This window comes from Hyperoodon ampullatus (genome assembly GCF_949752795.1).
Source record: "Hyperoodon ampullatus genome assembly, chromosome: X".
Taxonomy (NCBI): Eukaryota; Metazoa; Chordata; class Mammalia; order Artiodactyla; family Ziphiidae; genus Hyperoodon; species Hyperoodon ampullatus.
In genome coordinates, this window is record NC_136913.1 from 59,767,499 (window position 1) to 59,790,174 (window position 22,676).

The 22,676-nt window shown below is 40.6% G+C and overlaps 1 protein-coding gene across 1 annotated transcript in view; it reads left to right on the plus strand.

Moving 5' to 3' along the window:
• Positions 1-22,676, plus strand: part of KIF4A (kinesin family member 4A) — a 131,998-nt gene that overhangs the window by 101,367 nt on the left and 7,955 nt on the right. Inside the window, exons 20-27 of the mRNA XM_079727180.1 lie at positions 5,342-5,497; positions 5,622-5,722; positions 10,146-10,275; positions 11,369-11,539; positions 11,920-12,027; positions 13,046-13,123; positions 13,695-13,793; positions 14,329-14,511. Of these exons, the coding sequence (XP_079583306.1) occupies positions 5,342-5,497; positions 5,622-5,722; positions 10,146-10,275; positions 11,369-11,539; positions 11,920-12,027; positions 13,046-13,123; positions 13,695-13,793; positions 14,329-14,511 (1,026 nt within the window). The remainder of the gene's footprint in view (positions 1-5,341; positions 5,498-5,621; positions 5,723-10,145; positions 10,276-11,368; positions 11,540-11,919; positions 12,028-13,045; positions 13,124-13,694; positions 13,794-14,328; positions 14,512-22,676) is intronic.

Genomic DNA, 22,676 nt, shown 5'->3' on the forward strand with positions numbered 1-22,676 from the left:
TTGGTGGGGAGGAGGGGTTAACTGTAATTTAGTTTTCTAAATAGATATAGGGCTGTTCGGGTTATATATTTCCTCTTGAGTGAGCTTTGGTAGTTTGTGTGTTTTGTCTAAATTGTCAAATTTATTGGTGTGAAGTTATTCATAATATTCCTTTATTATCCTTCTAATGTGTGTAAAAACTGTAGTAATGTCCTCTATCTCATTCCTGTTATTGATATTTTGTGTCTTTTCTCCTTTTTTTTTTTTTTTTTGCAGTATGCGGACCTCTCACCGCCGTGGCCTCTCCCGCCACGGAGCACAGGCTCCAGACACGCAGGCCCAGCGGCCATGGCTCATGGGTCCAGCCACCCCGCAGCACGTGGGATCCTCCCGGACCGGGGCACAAACTCACATCCCCTGCATCGGCAGGCGGACTTCCAACCACTGCGCCACCAGGGAAGCCCTCTCCTTTTTCTTGATCAGTTTGGCTAAGGTTTATCAAGGAACCAGCTCATTCTTACAAATGGTTAAAATAGTAAATTTTAGGGCTTCCCTGGTGGTGCAGTGGTTGAGAGTCCGCCTGCCGATGCAGGGGACACGGGTTCGTGCCCTGGTCTGGGAAGATCCCACATGCCGCAGAGCAGCTGGGCTCCTGAGCCATGGCCGCTGAGCCTGCGTGTCTGGAGCCTGTGCTCCGCAACGGGAGAGGCCACAACAGTGAGAGGCCCGTGTACCGCAAAAAAAAAAAAGTAAATTTTATGTTATGTATATTTTACCACAATTAAAAACAATACCCCCAGAACCCTAGCTCATTAATTTCCAATCTGACCTTTATTATTTCCTTATTTCTGCTTTGGATTTAATTGGCTTTTTTTTTAAGTTTCTCAAAAGTGGAACCTGAGGTCATTGATTTGAGTTCTTTTCTTTTCTAATATAAACATTTAGTGCTATAAATTTCCCCTTCAATACTCCTTTAATGACATCCCACAAATTTTGATAGTTATGTTTTCATTCAATTCAAAATGCATTCTAATTTCCCTGTTGATTTCTTCTTTGATCCACAGTTATTTAAAATGATGTTATTTAGTTTCCAAATATTAGGGGATTTTTCCAAATATCTTTCTGTTATGATTTATAATTTAATTTCATTATGGTTAGAGAGTATCCTTTATATAACTTGAATCCTTTGAATTTATTGAGACTTATTATGGCCTAGAATATGGTCTTGGCAAATGTTCAAACTGTGTGTACTTGAGGAGAAATGTATATTCTGCTATTGTTGGATAGAGTGTTCTATAAATGTCAATCATGTTAATTTGATTGATTGTGCCATTCATTTCTACTGTATTCTTGCTGATTTTCTGCCTACTTGTTCTATCGGTTACTTAGAGATGGGTATTGAAATCTTCAATTAGAATTATGGATTTGTCTTTTTCTTATTATAGTTCTGGTTTTGCTCCATATATTTTGAAGCTCTGTTTTTAGAGGCATAAACATATAAGATTAATTGATCCCTTTATTATAATAATAATAAGTTTAGGGCTTCCTTGGTGGCGCAGTGGTTGAGAGTCCTCCTGCCGATGCAGGGGACGCAGGTTCGTGCCCCGGTCTGGGAAGATCCCACATGCCGTGGAGCAGCTGGGCCCGTGAGCCATGGCCGCTGAGCCTGCGCGTCCGGAGCCTGTGCTCCGCAACGGGAGAGGCCACAACAGTGAGAGGCCCACGTACTGCTAAAAAAAAAAAAAAAAAGTTTATTATTATGATCATTTTTATCCCTAGCAATATTCTTTGTTCTGAAATCTACTTTTTCTGATAATAATATAGTCCCTCCAGCTTTCTTTTAATGTTCGCATGGTATATTTTTTAAAATCCTTTTAGCTTTAACCTCTTTGTGCCTTTGTGTGTTTTTAAAGTGTTTTTCTTGTAGGCAGTATACAGTTGAGTCTAGCTTTTTTAATCCAGTCTGACAATCTGCATTTTAATTGGGGTGTTTAGACCATTTACATTTAATGTGATTATTGATATGGGTTGATTTGAATCTATCATATTGCTATTTGTTTTCTATTTGTCCCATCTGTTCTTCATTCCCTTTTCCTTGTTTTCTGGCTTCTTTTGGATCAATTGAGTATTTTTATGATTCCATATTATCTCCTTTGTTGGCTTATATATGATTTTGTTTCAGATATTTTGGTGCTTTGTATATTAGGGGCATAAACATTAAGGATTAAGTTCTCTTGAATAATTGACTCCCTTACCATTATGAAATTATCTTTTCTTTATCCTTGATAATATTCCTCTTTTTTCTTTCAGTTTTACTGAGATAAATTGATAAACAGCACTGCAAAAGTTTAAGGTGTACATCATAGTGATTTGACTTATATACATCTTGAAATGATTATCACAATAAGTTTAGTGAGCATCCATCATTCATATAGATACAAAATTAAAGAAATAGAGCTTCCCTGGTGGCACAGTGGTTGAGAGTCCGCCTGCCGATGCAGGGGACATGGGTTCGTACCCCGGTCCGGGAAGATCCCACATGCCGCGGAGTGGCTCGGCCCGTGAGCTGTGGCCACTGAGCCTGTGCGTCCGGAGCCTGTGCTCCACAACAGGAGAGGCCACAACAATGAGAGACCCGCGTACCGCAAAAAAAAAAAAAGAGAGAGAAATAGAAAAGAATTTTTTTTCTTGTGATGAGAACTCTTAGGATTTAGTCTTTTAACAACTTTTATATATAGCATACAGCAGTGTTAATTATATTTATCATGTTGTACATTACATCCCTAGTACTTACTTAATCTTATAACTGGAAGTTTGTACCTTTGACTGCCTCTCTGGTAACCACAAATCTGATCTTTTTTTCTATGAGTTTGTTAGTTTGTTATTTTTGAAGTATAATTGACCTACAGCACTATGTTAGTTCCTATTACACAGCAGTGATTCAATATTTCTATACATTTTTAAATGATCACCATGATAAGTCTAGTTGCAATATGTCACCATGCAAAGGTATTATATAGTTATTGACTATATTCCCCACACTGTACATTTCATACCCTTGACTCCTTTATTTTGCAACTGGAAGTTTGTACCTCTTAATCTCCCTCACCTATTTCTTTCCTCCCTCTATGCCCCTCCCCCTGGCAATCACCTGTTTGTTCCCTATATCTATAACTGTTTCTGTTTTGTTATGTTCATTTGTTTTGTTTTTTAGATTCCACTTATAAGTGAAATCACGCAGTTTTTGTCTTTCTCTGTCTGACTTATTTCACTAAGCATAATATCCTCTAGGTACATTCATGTTGTCACAAATGGCAAGATTTCATTCTTATGGCTGAGTAATATTCCATCACATATACATATATATATCTCACATCTTCTTTATCCATTCATCTATTGGTGGCACTTAGGCTGCTTCCATATCTTGGCTATTGTAAATAATGCTGCAATGAACATAGAGGTACATATGTCTTTTCTAATTAGTGTTTTTGTTTTCTTTGGATAAATACCCAGGAGTGGAATTGCTGGATCATATGGCAGTTCTATTTTTAATTTTTTGAGAATCTCCATACTGTTTTCCATAGTGGCTGCACCAATTTACCTTCCCACCAACAGTGCATGAGGGTTCCCTTTTCTCCACATCCTCACCAACACTTGTTTTTGTTTTTTTACTTTTTATTTTATATTAGAATACAGTTGATTAACAATGTTGTGACAGTTTCAGGTATACACACTGCTGTATTTAAAATGGATAACCAACACTTGTTATTTGTTGTCTTTTTGATAATAGCCATTCTGACAGGTGTGAGGTGATATCTCACTGTGGTTTTGATTTGCATTTCCCTGATGATTAACCATGTTGAACATCTTTTCATGTGCCTGTTGGCCATCTGTATGTCTTCTTTGGAAAAATGTCTATTCAGATCCTCTATCCACTTTTATTTTTTATTTTATTTATTTTTTTTTTTTGCGGTACGCGGGCCTCTCACTGTTGTGGCCTCTCCCGTTGCGGAGCACAGGCTCCGGACGCGAGGCCCAGCGGCCATGGCTCACGGGCCCAGCCGCTCCACGGCATGTGGGATCTTCCCAGACCAGGGCACGAACCCGTGTCCCCTGCATCGGCAGGCGGACTCTCAACCACTGCGCCACCAGGGAAGCCCCCCCCCTCTATCCACTTTTAAACCTGTTGTTCGTTTTTGTTTGTTTGTTTTTGATGTTGAATTGTATGAGTTCTTTGTGTATTTTGGATATTAACCCATATCAGATATATCGTTTGCAAATATCTTCTCCCATTCAGTAGGTGGCCTTTTGTTGATAGTTTCCTTCACTGTGCAAGAGCTTTTAGTTTGATATAATCCCATTTGTTTATTTTTGCTTTTCTTCCCTTGCCTGAGGAGACATAGCCCCCAAAATATTACTAAGACTGATGTCAAAGAGCTTACTGCCTATGTTTTCTTCTAAAAAGATTTATCGTTTCGGGTCTTACATTTAGGTCTTTGATCCATTTTGAATCTATTTTTGTGCATGGTGTGAGAGAGTAGTCCAGTTTGATTCTTTTGCATCTAGCTGTCCAGTTTTCCCATCACCATTTATTGAAGAGGCTGTCTTTTCCCCATTGGTATATTCTTGCCTCCATTGTCATAGATTTATTACCCATATAAGTGTGGGTTCATTTCTGGGCCCTCTATTCTGTTCCATTTATCCACGTGTCTGTTTTTGTGCCAGTACCATACTGTTTTGATTACTGTGGCATTGTAGTATAGTTTGAAATCAAGGAGCATGATACCTCCAGTCTTTGTTCTTCTTAATAATATTCTTCGAAGTAAATTCTATATTATTTGATATTAATATATCCACTCCAGCTTTCTTTGATTACTCTTAGCATGGTATATCTTCATCCAAAAGTGAAAGGTTTCTCAGGGATGGTTACTTTTTTAAAAACTGAATTTAGTTAATTTTGTTTGCTTTTTTTAAAAATTCCATTCATCTATTTTAAAGATTAATAATAGTTATCTATTTATTAAATAGAACAGATAATCTAAATATACTTCAGTTCTATATTATGACTTGTTAAGGACAAAGGTTAAGGAGAAAGTGGAGAAGGTAAAGACAGAATACATAGAAATGCTAGGATATCTGGAGAAATATTTTCTGCAGAAAACTTTTCTTGTGACCTTTTGGGATATTGCTGTTAAAGGCTCTTAGAGCATTATTGGGATTTTTGGTCAGTGTAGGCACAAATGGAAATCTCACTTCTAGTCACTTGGGCTCTGGTCCAAGTGAAATTAAATCTGGAGCTGAATATAGCCCATGGGCCAGAGATTCCTCATCCCTAACCCAACATCACTGATTTATCTTCTAGAGTTGGCTTGGAAATGAAATTGAGGTTATGGTCAGTACTGAGGAAGCCAAACGCCATCTGAGTGACCTTCTTGAAGACAGAAAGATCCTGGCTCAGGATGTGGCTCAACTCAAAGAAAAAGTGGAATCTGGGGAGAATCCACCTCCTAAACTCCGCGTAAGTGCCCTATGGAAATATGTTACCAATGATCAGACTCCACACTCCCCAGAAGCCCGCACTACTTTGGAGAATTACTTTCCAAGTAGTACTTCACCCTCATCCCCACTATTCTTCTTTACAGAGGCGTACATTCTCACTTGCTGAACTGCGTGGTCAAGTTTCTGAGTCAGAGGATTCCATTACAAAGCAGATTGAAAGCCTAGAGACTGAAATGGAACTCAGGTAATGGGACTATGTCTAAGGCATTATAAAAATTTATGCCTTGAATCAAAATAGAACCTATCAATCAGTTATTCAAAAGCTTGTTTTTCAGAAGCTTTGTGATGTAGGAGATACAAGAGAAAGTAACGATTTTTTGAGCTATACACTTCACTAGACATGTTAGATACATTTTCTCATTCAGTCTCTCCCTATGAGGTATACCTTGTGAAGTAAGTATCATTATTCTCACTTTAGAGATCTAAGCTAAAGTTCAAAGATCTTAAAACATTTGCTAAAGTTTATACAGAACTGGGATTCAAAACTCAGTTTATCTAATTCCAAAGCCTATCGTCTTTATCATATACCACAAGAACTGACTAAAAACAAAACTTTAGAGGAACCCAAGAAATGATACCAGAAGATCAACAACCTGGGAGAAGGAGAATTAGAGATCATCAGCAAAGTAGATATAATATAATGCATAAGTAAAGTATCATGACCATTAAATGCGATTAGAAAGTAAAGTACATAGCACAGTACTTGGCATATTAGAAGTGCTCAATGAATGCTCTTCTCTTTAATCACTGTTACTTTCTTTTTAAGTATCTGTGAAATCTAGAAGAAACAGAGCTTTGACAGATATTTTATAGTGTCTTAGGGTAATAGAATTTTATTGCCCAGAAGACCTTGGAGACCACTTAATTTGTTTTTAGCAACACATACTAGCTGTTTATCTTTGGATACGTCTTTAAGTTGCTCAACATTTGAGTTTCTGCTTTGTGCTGCACTGGATGCAGTTGGGATATATAGAAAGAATAGATGACATTGTCCTCGCTCTCGAGTAGAAACAGTATAATGACTGACAGTGGTGTGTTGGAATTGTTTGTTAAAATTTTAAGATGGTTGTAAACTGTTGAGAGCTTACAATTCCTTTGGTGAGAGTATTCACACTACAGAAACAAGCAAAAGCTACAAATCAGATCTGGTTTTTTAGGTACTGTTTGTTAAACATTTACCTGCACACCACTGTGCATAAGTAAATGATTATTTAAATGTAGGGCAGGTGCCAGGTAGAGGGCAATTAGACAGAGGTGACTTTAATCAAGGGAATTTCCCTAAGGACAAGAAAGGGCATTTGATAGTAAAACAACTCTGAAGTGTTCTGGCCCACCTCTTCCAAGAAGCCTTCCCTGACTCTTCATCCCTCACTAATTTTCCTCTTCTCTAAACTCCTTCAGAACTTACAGTACTCGGTCATGTAGTATAGATGATGTATGTTATCTTTATATTTATTAATTATTTTACATTGATTAGTCTTGTCAATCTAGACAGATTGTAAGCTTGTTAAAGGAAAGGACTATATATTAGACCAGGGTTCTCAAAGTGAGGTCTACAAACTCCTGGGGGGTCTCTGAGACCCTTTCAGGGAGTCTAGGTGACTCCCTGTTTTTATAATAATATTAAGACATTGTTTGCTGTTTTTACTACACTGACATTTGCCATGATACTGCAAAAGCAACAGTGGACAAAACTGCTAAAACCTTAGCTTGAATCAAAGCAGTGGCACAAACCTGTACTAGCACTCATTGAATACTTCACCACCACACACTCTTGGTTTTACTTAAAAGTCAGTTTTACTTTTGGCTTTGATAAAGCAATAAAGATTATTAATTTTATTAAATCTCAACCCTTGAGTTCAGATCTTTTTAATATTCTGTGTGACAGAATGGGAAGAACACATAAACCACTTGTGCTGATGCCGAAGGATGATGTTTCTCTCGAGGAAAAGCACTTGTGCAATTGTTTGAGGTGTGAGTTTAACAGGCCTCTTTTTTCATGGGACATCATTTTTACTTGAAAGAACGACTGACAGACAAACTATGGTTATTCAGACTTGGGTACTTGACAGACATTTTCTCAAAAATGAACCAAGTGAGCCTGTCAAGTCAAGGAAAACAAATGACAGTGTTTATCACCAAAAATAAAATTTGAGCTTTCAAGCAAAACTTAGAATTTTGGAAAATGTGTATCTGCCACTGTAAACTTGACAGTTTTTCATAACTTTTCTAATGAGACCAGTAGTGATATTAACAATTGTGGTCTTTTTTATATTGTGTAATGAAATGTGTTGATTTGAAGGCTCTGTATGACTGTCCAAAGGACATGATACAAAATCACGTTTCAGTAAAAGATCCATTCAGATTGCAAGTAACCACATTTCAACTAACTTTTAAGGAACTTGTTGGGTTTTGGTGTAGCCTCAAAGAAGAATATCCACAATTATCTGAAAAGACTATTAAAATGCTCCTCCTGGGCTTCCCTGGTGGCGCAGTGGTTGAGAGTCCGCCTGCCGATGCAGGGGACGCGGGTTCGTGCCCCGGTCTGGGAAGATCCCACATGCCATGGAGCAGCTGGGCCCGTGAGCCATGGCCGCTGAGCCTGTGCATCCGGAGCCTGTGCTCCGCAACAGGAGAGACCACAACAGTGAGAGGCCCGCGCACAGCAAAAAAAAAAAAAAAATGCTCCTCCTGGGGACTTTCCTGGTGGCACAGTGGTTAAGAATCCGCCTGCCAATGCAAGGGACACGGGTTCGAGCCCGGGTCCGGGAAGATCCCTCATGCCGTGGAGCAACTAAGCCTGTGCGCCACAACTACTGAGCCTGCACTCTAGAGCTCGCGAGCCACAACTACCGAGCCCAAGTGCCACAACTATTGAAGTCCATGCGCCTAGAGCCCCTGTTCCTCAACAAAGAGAAGCCACCGCAATGAGAAGCCCATGCACCGCAACGAAGAGTAACCCCCACTCGCCGCAACTAGAGAAAGCCCATGCACAGCAACGAAGACCCAACGCAGCCAAAAATAAATAAAATTAAAAAAAAAACAGCTTCTCCCAGGAATTCCCTGGCAGTCCAGTGGTTAGGACTCAGCGCTTTCACTGCAGTGGCCTGGGTTCAGTCCTTGGTCAGGGAACTAAGATCCCGCAAGTCGCATGGCACCGCCACAATAAAATAAAATAAAATGCTCCTCCCTTGTCCAGCTACATATCCATGTGCGGCCAGATTACCTTCATTTACATCAACCAGAACATGTCACAAAAGATTAAACGCAGAGGGAGATAAGAGAATCCAGCTATCTTCTACTAAACCAAACATTACAGAGATTTGTAAAAATGTAAAACAATCCCACTCTTCTCACTACATTATTTTTCGTGTTAGAAAATGTTGTTGTGTGTGTGTGTGACACACACACTCCCCCACCCTGCGTTCATGTCCTTTCCGGACCTTAGAATGTGACTTTATTTGGAAATAGTGTCATTGCAGGTGTAATTGTTAATGTATAATGGATTGTTACGATTTTAAGTGAATTAATAAATGTTTTTCTCAGTTTTACCTTCTAATACTGTAAATATCTATAGGTATAACATACATGAGCAGAATTTCTTAGAGCTCCTCAATAATTTTTAAGAGTGTAAAGGGGTCCTAAGACCCAAAAAGTTTAGAACTGCTATCTTAGATTATTTTAGTACCCATCTTCTTTATAGTACCTTACATAGCACTGCATGTTACACACATGCCGGTATGCTCCCTCTTACTGGACACCTAGCAAATTTGAGAAGGAAGCTATTGACAAAACTGAAATGTTGTGTACATCTCAGTCTCAGGCCATACTTGACCGTAAAGTATCTGGAAGCTATAACCAGGGTCATGGTATCTAGTTTTCATAGAAACTTCTCAGTCCTGTGGCAGGTACTCCAAGATAACCTCTCACAACACCAGCCATAGGTATCAGTTTGGTGTTAGATTCCAGCAAAGAGCATCTACCTGTTTGTTCTTCTGAGATTTTTTTCCTTAAGTTCTCTAACCTGAATCTTGTCCTTGCATAGGTGAGCCACCACGTCACAGTTCCAGCTTATGTGGCCTCAAGACAAAGTCACATTATGGTCAATGTGCTACAACAAAAGCCTCACTAAAACAAATCTTTCCAAGTCCCACTATATGACCCACTTATTTCAACCAGTATTTAATAAAATAAAACCATTTGGTTAGTCTTAGCATCCCTTTGTAACAAGAATTGAGATACTGTATAAAACCCTAACCAGGGCTTCCCTGGTGGCGCAGTGGTTGAGAGTCCGCCTGCCGATGCAGGGGACACGGGTTCGTGCCCCGGTCCAGGAAGATCCCACATGCCGCAGAGCGGCTGGACCCGTGAGCCATGGCTGCTGAGCCTGCGCGTCCGGAGCCTGAGCTCCGCAACGGGAGAGGCCACAGCAGTGAGAGGCCCGTGTACCGAAAAAAAACCCTAACCAGATGACTCAATCATTATTTAAATGGTATTTAACTGACACCTCTGTCCGTGAAACTATTTGAAGTTTCTCCTCAGAGCTCTTCCCCTCTCCTTGGTGTTGAGGCTACTACAAATAAGGCTCACTGTTTCTTTCCCTGAAGGAGTGCTCAGATTGCTGACCTACAGCAGAAGCTGCTGGATGCAGAAAGTGAAGACAGGCCAAAACACCGCTGGGAGAATATTGCTACCATTCTGGAAGCCAAGTGTGCCCTGAAATACTTGATTGGAGAGGTAAACATCTCTCTTCCTCTCAGCAATTCGGGGTCTGGCTTGGTGGGTTGAAGTAAGATGTTAGCCTAGAATACTATCATAGTGTTATTGCCACTGTTCGTGGTAGAAACCACGATGACACAAACATTAGAGAAATAGTTTTATGGGTAAAGGTTGGTGTGGGAAAGTACAAGCCAGTCACTTAAAAATATATATGAGTGCTCTCTTCGGCAGCACATATACTAAAATTGGAATGATACAGAGAAGATTAGCATGGCCCCTGCACAAGGATGACACACAAATTTGTGAAGCATTCCATATTAAAAAAAAATAAATATATATACATATATATATATGTATATATATATATATATATATATGAGTTGCAAGTTGATACCCATGCCTGGTATATAGCAGGTGCTCAATAAATGTTCACTGTTATTATGAAAAGATCAGGATGCCATAGTAGGCCACAGGTCAAATGTAAAATATTATACTATACTACTTTTTAAAACACCTCTGACATGTATTATATTCAGAAAGTTTAGGGCTTCCCTGGTGACGCAGTGGTTGAGAGTCCGCCTGCTGATGCAGGGGATGTGAGTTCGTGCCCCGGTCCCAGGGGATCCCACATGCCGTGGAGCGGCTGGGCCCGTGAGCCATGGCCGCTGAGCCTGCGCGTCCGGAGCCTGTGCTCCGCAACGGGAGGGGCCACAACAGACATTCTGAAATGGGACATAATTAGCCATAAGGCTGTGTGCTATGGATTTCTCTTTAAAATTACGGAAGAACTTGAGTATCAGAATTTGAAATTGTCAGATACTGTTTGTGTTAGATTTATTCTTCCTTGAGGTAAAACAAGAGATTAAATGACCTCAGCAGTGGCTTCCAGCTCTAAGATACATATCTCGACAGATATCTATCTCGGCTCTTGGTTTGGGTGGCGGTGATTCTATTCAATGGTAGAATCCATATGACATGAAAACATAAGAATGGACTTGGACATGGAAGAACTTTTCTCAGTCCATTTCAAGAAAGCTGACATTTTCCTGCCTAATGAATGGGGAAAGGTGGCCATTCTCCAAATAAACTGATCTTCTTTTATCCCTTCCAGCTGGTCTCCTCCAAAATACAGGTCAGCAAGCTTGAAAGTAGCCTGAAACAGAACAAGGCCAGCTGTGCTGATATGCAGAAGATGCTGTTTGAGGAACGAAATCATTTTGCTGAAATAGAGACAGAGTTACAGGCAGAGCTGGTGAGAGTGGAGCAACAGCACCAAGAGAAGGTAAGCTGGCAAGCCAAGAAGCTATACTGAAAAACAAACCATTGTTGCTCTTTGTTGTTAGTTAAAAATAATAATAATAATAATAATGGGGGTATGAAGTTTCCTTCAAAAGACCATGTAGTCTTTTCCAAGTTTTGCAAATAAGAAATCAGAAATAGAGAAAAACGACTTATCTAATAAGTTTACACATACCAGTGACAATGGCTCTTAGCCTCCAACTTTAATACCAAGATGAACATGATGATACTTCAAGCCATGAGAGCCAAAGAGAACAATTTACTTTGAAATCACAAAGGAGTAACTGGATCACTGCTTGGACTAAACCAGAATTCCTTTTTCCTCTCATTCCTTTGGTACCTTTGGGTTGTATCTTTCTCTAGGTGCTATACCTCCTCAGCCAGCTGCAGCAAAGCCAAATGGTGGAGAAGCAGCTAGAGGAGTCCGTCAGCGAAAAGGAACAACAGCTGCTGAGCATCCTGAAGTGTCAGGTATGGAGATGAGGCAAAGGTCTCCAGAGATGGGGTCCCCAGGCCTGACTGAGAATCCTGTCTGATTTACATGACTGTACCTGCAGGAAAGAGTAATTACCTACTGAAAAAAAGCTTTATAATGGTAGCCTTTTATAATGGTAGCCTCTATTGCCTTGTTGCCCTGTTTGATCAATTTTGGGGTGTTTAGGATGTAGCCACACGTAGGATAACCTCCGTTTTGGTACAGAAATGACAGTACATACTCCATACCAGATTTTGAGGCCTCCTGGTTCTTTGCCTCAACGCTGAGCTCTAAAGAGTTGAGAAAGTTAAATCATCCAGTAGAATCCTAGGGGCATTTAGCTGTCTCTTCCTGTGCCTGTTCTGAGTTAAGACCTGACCTGTTTGTAAAATGCCTGGGGTCTACATTTCTTCCAGAGGCTGGGAACACCACACCCTTTAGTAGCATGTTGGAGCACTATTTTATCCAACTTAGAGTCTTTTTCCTGAACCACCAGTCTCTACAGCTTCCTTGGCACCGCCCATCAAAGACATAACCAAACGTGTTAAAGTCGTAGGCATGAATCCAATTATCGTAAGTGCCAAGGAAATTTAATCAGGCTTATTAGTGTAGCAAATAAACTGCCTAATCTGTGTTGAGAAGCATGGGCAAAAGCATCTGTAGACTTCAAAGAAACAGCTGACTCTCTGGGTGGGTTTCTTTATCAGCATCCTGATGTGAATAAGGGATATCAGGCTAGAAAATAGAAAAGAACGAGGAAGGCATGTAGAGCAGAGCCCATGGTTCCTGCAAGTGCGGTCGTGGCTGCTTGGGAGCGTTGGAATAGAGGTGGCACTCAGGACACCTAGGAGTTGGTGGGGATCAGGCATTTCTCTGGGCGCCAGTGCCTGCTGTGCAAAAACCACCTGCTGCCAGCAACTTGGCAGTAGTATGTTTTCATCCCTGTGAGTTGTTTGGTAACCCACATGTAGTGCCCAAAATAACCCCACCTATCACTGCATTATCTGGAAATAGGATGAAGAACTTGAGAAGATGCAGGAAGTGTGTGAGCAAAATCAGCAACTTCTCCAAGAGAACAAAATCATGAAGCAGGTAGTACAGCTTCCCACCCATTTAATAAGCCCTGGGAGACCCTCTTGCAACTGAGGCCAGCTCGTGGGAACAACCCTGAGTATAATGACTTGGCTCAATTTTATGAGGTCTACATCTAGTTTCCATGTGGTATGGTCATGTGCATTTCAGATGGTATAAGCACTTTTTTTTTTTTTTTTTTTGCGGTACGCGGGCCTCTCACTGTTGTGGTCTCTCCCGTTGCGGAGCACAGGCTCCGGACGCGCAGGCTCAGCGGCCATGGCTCACAGGCCCAGCCGCTCCGCAGCATGTGGGATCTTCCCGGACCGGGGTACGAACCCGTGTCCCCTGCATCGGCAGGCGGACTCTCAACCACTGCGCCACCAGGGGAGCCCACACATTTTTTAATTTGCTCTTTTCTGAATCTAATACTGATCTTGTAAAGTGGGAGTCCTTCAACCTACTTTGCTCTTACCCTGCCTCACTTTACCATGGCTTAAGATTAAGCTAACTTAGGAATCTTTATGTTTTAGCCATGAACACTCTCAGAAGCTGCCCTGCAATGTACACTTTGTCTCTTCTTTTCAAATAGAAACTGAACCTCCTCCAAGTAGCCAGCAGACAGAAATCTCATCTTCCTAAGGATACACTTCTATCTCCAGACTCTTCTTTCGAATATATCCCACCTAAGGTAAACTGCTCAGGGCCTGTGATACCTTCGCATAGCCAAGGTTTGGGGTGAGTGTACTAAAATCACCTTTCAGAAGTGGTTGAGCGTTAAAATTCCCGCATTCCAGCATCTCAATTTTCTATGTAGTCCCAAATAAAACTACAGTAAAATCTTGAGGAAAGTAGGCATTCTGCCTCCGTAGACGGCTGACTTTGGACCATGTACAGGCATTATGCAACACAACTGAGGAGGAGGCACATAGAAAAGAGCAGTGTCCGGCTGTCCATCCAAAGATATTTATCATATCATGAGTTCTTCCCTCCTCCCTCAGATTGCTCAGCCTCTATCCCTTCAGTTTCTCTCCCTTCAAAGACTCTGTGAGGCCAAAGGCTAAAGCAGAATTTCTTCTGATTGGTAAAGCCAAGTGGGGTATATTTGAGGGCATCTGAAATCTCTGCTCTGAGAATATAGCTGGCAGCAGCTACTGGGAAGATATAATCCACATGTTGTTGTTGTTGTTTTTAATTAAATAACCATTCCAAACTTTTTTTCTTAGCCCAAACCTTCCCGGTTTAAAGAAAAGTTCCTGGAGCAAAGCATGGACATCAAAGATATAAAGTATTGTCCAGAATATTCTGTGAATGAGCCTGAGGACAGTGATGGTGATGGTGGTGATGGGGATGATGAGGAATGGAAGCCAACAAAATTAGTTAAGGTGTCCAAGAAGAACATCCAAGGGGTAGGAGGCAGCTCATCTCTTTCAGGGGTTCTAGTCATTAGTTTTCACTGACAGTGAGGGTGTGCCAGCCCCAGACCCTACACCTCAGTCCCTCGATCGTGTTCAGAGGCACTGGCTCTGCTGAGGGGTGCTTGTTGGGCCAGCTCTGTATGGAACCGGGGGCTAGTTGAGAGGGCTGCCTGGGTGCACAGGGAGGCTCTTTTCATGTTTTCAAGTTCTGACCAGTATGAACAAGTAGTAGTGTTCTATACCATCTCATTGAAACTGGTTCCAGTGTGACCATAATACTCTTTCACATTTTTAAAGCACTTTACAGTTTATAAACCATTCTCATATATGTTACCTCTTTTCATTGTCACCAAAGAAAATCCAGTGAGGTGTTTATTATTTGTATTTTACAGCTGGATCTGAGACCCACAAGAGGGAAATGACCTTGCCCAGGGACATAAAACAAAGTGACAGTCAGGACTTGAAATCAAATGTTCTGACTCCAAGTCCAGTTTGTTTCTACCACATCATGGTCATATCAGTAAAAATTGTAGACCAGAAGCTGAGTGGGAACTTTAAGATTGAACACACCAAAGTTAAGGCTAGTTAGAAACAATCTGACTTTGAGGCATGCTCTATTTACTTACACAATGATAATCCTACATATTTATCAAACCTAGGTGTTCTATGTTGAAACATTAACTTCCCAGGCATTACAGTTCATCACTACCTCGACTGTGGCCTGCAGCCACATTCCTCTTAAAGAGAACAGCTCACAAATTACCCTAGCTGGATTCCTGGAAGGTTATTCAGTTTCATTAGCTGATAGTGCACCACATGGGGAACTGAGCCTTGTAAAGCCACAACACCAGAGAGAAGCAAGTCATGAGGAATAGACAGCCGTGGTGGCCTTAAGTCATTTGGAAAGTCATCAGGAATGCAACATACCATGTGCTCTTAGTGGGACTAAGAGCTCATCCTTAGCCTCAGAGAGCTTATAATCTAATGGGAAAACAAGCCAAAGAAATAGGAACACATCACAGGACCTCAGCATACTCATCTCAGGGAGATGGACTGAGAGGCTTTTAAGAGTGACTGTAAAGCCAAACCAAATAGATATAGTTTATGAACATGCCATGAAAGAGACGACTCTTGCTTCATTATAAGACAGAAAGGGAAATACAGTCTTGGGAGCACCTGGGAAGCCATTTTCTGGCACAATGAATAGCATATTGCAAAGACTTGATAGTAGAGGTAGTAGCAGGACACAGAGCTGGGACACTGAGAGAAAATGGGGCAGAACATGTCTGACTTTGATTCACTTACTCAGCAAACATTTATGCTCTCTACTGTGGTTGAAGTGGTAAGCATGAGCTGATTGTTGATGAAAAGGTCAGTAATAGGAAGCACAGGTGAGAAGTACACACAGAAACAAATGGTAGAGGACCTAAAACTCTGGGGAAGGAGTTTCCAAATGGCAAGCAAATATGGGTATACTTGTCCTTGAGGAAAGCTTATCATACACACACACACACACACACACAAGCATAGATATAATAGCACTGTTGCTGTAAGCTTAAAAAGGAAATATAGAAGTATAGCCAAAAATGCAAGTAAGTGATATTTGCTATCAATGATAAATCCTATCTCTAAAACACTGAAAGATGATTCTTTTCTAGGCTTTTTCCCTGATTTTATAACTTGAGAATATAACTGGACTTTAAGGGGAGCAAGTTGACATACAATCTAGTTTCTCCCTTTTGGAGGCCTCAAAGTACATGGACTGCTCTTTGATCAGACTGCTTGTAGACACATCAGCTGTAGACCTTGATGCTTTGCATGAAGGCCATCCTGATTATTATTGTTTCAACCCAGCTGAAGCGGGCTGGTATGAATCACTAGGTATCTGCAAAGGAGACTGCAGCAGGTACCAAAATGATGACTTGTCCAAAGCTAATGCTGAAAAAACTAGTTTTCCTCATTCAGCCGTATTTCCTATTTGTACTAAGGAGATGCGGAAGGATAGGCCATGTGCTGTAGTAAAGAAGTGATAGCTTAGAAGCCAGGTAAACATGAGTTGTAGTCTTGAGTTTGCCACTGTTTAGTTGGATGGCCTTAAGCAAGTCACTTAATCTCTCTGAACCTCAGATTCCTTATTTATGTAATAAAGGGATGAGGCTAGAATAGTGATATATAAGGTCCCTTCCAGCACTAATATCCTGAGTCAAAGTAACAGTCAAAGTTGTATAAATGGGTTTTGTTGTTGTTGTTTTTAATAAATGGGTTTTAATAATACTACCTTTATATGGGGTTATATGGTATCTGAGAAGTTAAAAGAAGGAATATATGCAAGAGCACCTTGTGAAGGATAAAATATCATGCAGGTATTGTTATTAAAGCACTGTAAGCATTTTTACAAATATTCCCATTTGTCCCCTTTGGCAGAAAAGAGGGAGGAGGTATTCTGGTCTCTAGTAATGGAAGAATGGAGACAGATAAACTTGGATGGAGTGACTTGTCCAAGGTCATGCCAAGTATTAAATATAAGACTAGAGACCAAGGCTCCTAATTCCTAGCCTGGTATCCTTTATGTTACAATTTTTACCAGATCTTATCATTCTGGATATAATATAACACTGAAATCAGTGCTAGAAGAATTATAGACTCTAAAGAAATAATTCTCAACCCTGGCTGCATGTTAGAATCCCCCAGGGAGCTTTTAAACACAGGTTGCCTGGGACCCCACCCCCAGATATTCTGATTTAATTGGTCTGAGGTGGGACCTGGCCTTTTTGAAAAGCTCCCCAGAGATTTCTTATATGCAGCCAGGGTTGAGAACCACTGGCTTAAAGGAACCCCAGAGGTCTTTCATCTCGACTTCCCACTTCTTTTATATAAAGAATCTCTCTATTATAGTGGTTCTCAGCTATGGTGTTGGGACATGCTGGTGGGTTGCTAGCAGTTGTGATACACACACACGTATACACACACACCCCACATACATCATATTTGAGATTTTGTCTGTGGCAAGATCTTGCTCCCTCTCTTATATTCTGATCTGCGTCCTGGTGTGAGAGAAAATAGGATGAAGCTAAAGCTAGTGCACATGGCATTCGTGTGAATACATCTGTCATGTACGTCATGACTGTTCTATAATACCACTCCCAGGTGTTTATCTAGCCTCTGCTTGCTTGAAAACAAGCAATCTAGTAGGGGGAGGCTCACAGTCGTGAGACAGGGCAGCCCATTGTATTCCAAGTAGGTGTTGGAAAGTTGTTCCTTGTTGAGCTGTCCTATAAATCATCCCCATGAGTCTTGGCTATGTAAAGTCTAATTGTTCTTCCTTATGATAGCCCTTCAGATGCCACTCTTGTACTTTGGATAAAATAGAGACACATGGACAGGGTAATAGAGTGTTTTTGAGGCATATAATATAGATAAATGTGTAAATGGTCAGAGGACCATACCCAGCCTGTAGCAATCAATGGATCTATGTCATCCTGGTGAGGTGTCTCTAGGACATGTCATAGAACTCTGTCTTTTGCTCTGTCTTATTCAAAGAAGCAAAGTTAGGGTTTTTTTTTTGTTATGTCCAGTGTTGGCAAAGGTGACTAAGGTGGGCATTCCTGTCTGTTGTTGTTAGGAGTATAGTTTGGCATACCTTTCTGGAAAGCAACTTGAAAATATGCATCAAAAGCCTTAAAAATGTTCCTATCCTTTGGCTCAATAATTATACACATAGGTATTTATACTAAGGAAACAGTCATTGATATGTAAAAAGATTTATAAATCTTTTTTGAGCATCAAACTATGTATCAGGCACTGCTTCTAGGTGCTGAGGATACAATAAACAAGACAGGTAAAATCCTTGGCTTCATGAAACTGAAGACATTCTTGTGGAGAGAGACTTATAGTGACCATAAAAACAAATAAAATAAATTTAGATGATAAGAGATAAAAAGAAAATATAGTCAAATCATAGAGAATGATGGGGTAGGAAAAGAGTACTTTGGACGAGTGTTTGGGAGAGGCCTCTCTGAAGAGGAGATATTTAAGCTGAGATCTGAACAAAGTGAAGGAGCAAGTCAGGAAAACAATCAGAACATTTCAGGAAAAAGAAACAGTAAATGCAAAGGCCTCAGGGCAGGAATGAGCTTGGCTTATCAAGGAACAGCTGAAGAGGCCAGTGAGGCTGGAGGATACTGAGAAGTGGGAGAGTGCAGTACAAGGTCGGGTCAGAGGGGTAATCAGAGGCCTTGTCAGTCATGGTAAGATTTGGATTGTATTTATGTACCAGGATATTTGCTGCAACATGATTTATAATGGCAAACAGTTTCTTTCGGAACAATCTTAATACCTAACGTTAGGTGACTAGTTAAGTAAATTGACATTTCCACATGATGAAAGGCTATATAGAATTGTTAAATATTAAACATCATGGTTTTGATTTTCAGATTTTCAAAAGTACTATATATTATTCTCATCATGGAGGCGAGGGGGAAGATGTTTTAATGGCTTCTTTTACCCTCACAACTACACAACAATGGTGATGGTTGTCCATATGCAACAGACTCGAGGGCTTGAGTTTAACTGTAAATGCAATATGAATCCACAAAGATATGACAAGGGGAAAAAAGCTACTGTGATTTAGGACTCATTAGCAGAACTATGGAGTTCATAACAAGGGAGGTGTCTGTCTCAATCTGCTTCACAATGGTCACACCACATTTAGAAAGTTATGCTCATTTCTGGATGTCACAATTAAAGATGAACTTGGACAAACTGGTATATAGCCAAGGTGGTGAGAAGTCTTGGAAACCATATCACGTGGTGAATCATTGAGGGAGCTAGGTATATTTAGCTTTGAGAGGATTTGGACAGAGTGGGACTGGGGAGTGAAAACGATGCTCAGGGTTTGAACATATATGCTGTGAAAGTGGGGTTAAATTGATTCCATGTCATTCCAGATGGCAGAATTTGGTCCTGAGGTCAGAAGTTACGTAGAAACTGTTATCATCTCAGGATAAATAGAGCATTGGATAATAAGACCAGGGATGTTTGAGTGGGGCTTCATACATCAAATCAGGCTTTAGATGGTCACTGAGGTCTCCTCTGACTCTAATCCATCATTCTGTGAGCTCTGTCACCTGTATTTGTTCCAAGCCAAACTATCCTCACTTTCTTCCACCATTTCTCTTACAACATCACTTCCTATAATGCTGGTCACCCGCCCCCTTTTTGTTTAATTCCCTCTTTTTTTTTTTTTTTTTTTTGCGGTACGCAGGCCTCTCACTGCTGTGGCCTCTCCCGTTGCGGAGCACAGGCTCCGGACGCGCAGGCTCAGCGGCCATGGCTCGCGGGCCTAGCCGCTCCGTGGCATGTGGGATCTTCCTGGACCGGGGCACGAACCCATGTCCCCTGCATCGGCAGGCGGACTCTCAACCACTGCGCCACCAGGGAAGCCCCTAATTCCCTCTTTATGAAGCACATACACACAGTGGACTCCTGAATGTGTGCACAAGGAAACATACTTATTGATAAAATGGGCTTAATATATGGAAAGCACTTAACACTGCCTGGCACACGGTGATGTCAGCTATTACTACTGCAGCCTTGTTGTAAGTGTGAAATATGGCACTATGAGGAGTATGAGTAAATTGTGGCATACTCATAGTGTGAAAATGAATGGAACAGGAGCTACATGCATCAATGGATGATAAAATACCATTTATATAAAGTTTAAAAGTGTGTAAGATAATTCCTCATATATTTTAAATAAGAACTCATATGTGGTAAAAAGACATGCATGGGATAATAAGCACCTAATTCAAGAGACTGCCCCTGGGAGGGAGGGAGGCAAATGGGATCAGGAAAGCGTAGACAGGAGGCTTCAGTTCTATCTGTATTTTACTCATCAAGGGAGGGTTGGGGACATGAGTGGGGTTTTTTTCTTGTCTACGCTTTTTATATGCCTAAAAAAAATTATGGGGCCCTAAAATAGGATATATCATTTCAAATTGACTCTGACTGACCCAGAGTTTACTGAAACACTCTCCCTATGATTTCTGAACTCCAAATTTCTGCCTGAGTGACTTGCTTTTGACAGCCATTTCACACTGTTGACTCATGAAGCTTGCTGGCACCTCAAATCCATAGTCCCTTTTTGCACAAACTACTGTTTTTTTGGCTTTACCGCACAGCTTGTGGGATCTTTTATTTTTTTTTAAGATCTTTATTGGAGTATAATTGCTTTACAATGGTGTGTTAGTTTCTGCTTTATAACAAAGTGAATCAGTTATACATATACATATGTCCCCATATCTCTTCCCTCTTGCGTCTCCCTCCCTCCCACCCTCCCTATCCCACCCCTCTAGGTGGTCACAAAGCACCAAGCTGATCTCCCTGTGCTATGGGGCTGCTTCCCACTAGCTATGTATTTTACGTTTGGTAGTGTCTATATGTCCATGCCACTCTCTCACTTCGTCCCAGCTTACCCTTCCTCCTCCCCGTATCCTCAAGTCCATTCTCTAGTAGGTCTGCGTCTTTATTCCTGTCTTGCCCCTAGGTTCTTCATGACCTTATTTTTTTTTTTTTAGATTCCATATGTATGTGTTAGCATATGGTATTTGTTTTTCTCTTTCTGACTTACTTCACTCTGTGTGACAGACTCTAGGTCCATCCACCTCACTACAAATAACTCAATTTCGTTTCTTTTTATGACTGAGTAATATTCCATTGTATATATGTGCCACATCTTCTTTATCCATTCATCTGTCGATGGGCACTTAGGTTGCTTCCATGTCCTGGCTACTGTAAAGAGAGCTGCAATGAACATTTTGGTACATGACTCTTTTTGAATTATGGTTTTCTCAGGGTATATGCCCAGTAGTGGGATTGCTGGGTTGTATGGTAGCTCTATTTTTAGTTTTTTAGGGAACCTCCATACTGTTCTCCATAGTGGCTGTATCAATTTACATTCCCACCAACAGTGCAAGAGGGTTCCCTTTTCTCCACACCCTCTCCAGCATTTATTGTTTGTAGAGTTTTTGATGATGGCCATTCTGACTGGTGTGAAATGATATCTCATTGTAGTTCTGATTTGCATTTCTCTAGTGATTAATGATGTTGAACATTCTTTCATGTGTTTGTTGGCAATCTGTATATCTTCTTTGGAGAAATGTCTATTTAGTCTTCTGCCCATTTTCGGACTGGGTTGTTTGTATTTTTTGATATTGAGCTGAATGAGCTGCTTGTAAATTTTGGAGATTAATCCTTTGTCATTTGCAAATATTTTCTCCCATTCTGAGGGTTGTCTTTTGGTCTTGTTTATGGTTTCCTTTGCTGTGCAAAAGCTTTGAAGTTTCATTAGGTCCCATTTGTTTATTTTTGGTTTTATTTCCATTTCTCTAGGAGGTGGGTCAAAAAGGATCTTGCTGTGATTTATGTCACAGAGTGTTCTGCCTATGTTTTCCTCTAAGAGTTTGATGGTGTCTGGCCTTACATTTAGGTCCTTAATCCATTTTGAGTTTATCTTTGTGCGTGGTGTTAGGGAGTTTTCTAATTTCATTTTTTTACATGTAGCTGTCCAGTTTTCCGAGCACCAGTTACTGAAGAGGCTGTCTTTTCTCCACTGTATACTCTTGCCTCCTTTATCAAAGATAAGGTGACCATATGTGCGTCGGTTGATCTCTGAGCTTTCTACCCTGTTTCATTGATCTATATTTCTGTTTTTGTGCCAGTACCACACTGTCCTGATTACTGTAGCTTTGTAGTATAGTCTGAAGTCAGGGAGCCTGATTCCTCCAGCTCCGTTTTTCTTTCTCAAGAGTGCTTTGGCTATTTGGGGTCTTTTGTGTTTCCATGCAAATTGTGAAATTTTTTGTTCTAGTTCTCTGAAAAATGCCATTGGTAGCTTGATAGGGATTGCATTGAATCTGTAGATTGCTTTGGGTAGTAGAGTCATTTTCACAACGTTGATTCTTCCAATCCAAGAACATGGTATATCTCTCCATCTGTTTGTATCATCTTTAATTTCTTTCATCAGTGTCTTATAGTTTTCTGCATACAGGTCTTTTGTCTCCTTAGGTAGGTTTATTCCTAGGTATTTTATTCTTTTTGTTGCAATGGTAAATGAGAGTGTTTCCTTAATTTCTCTTTCAGATTTTTCATCATTAGTG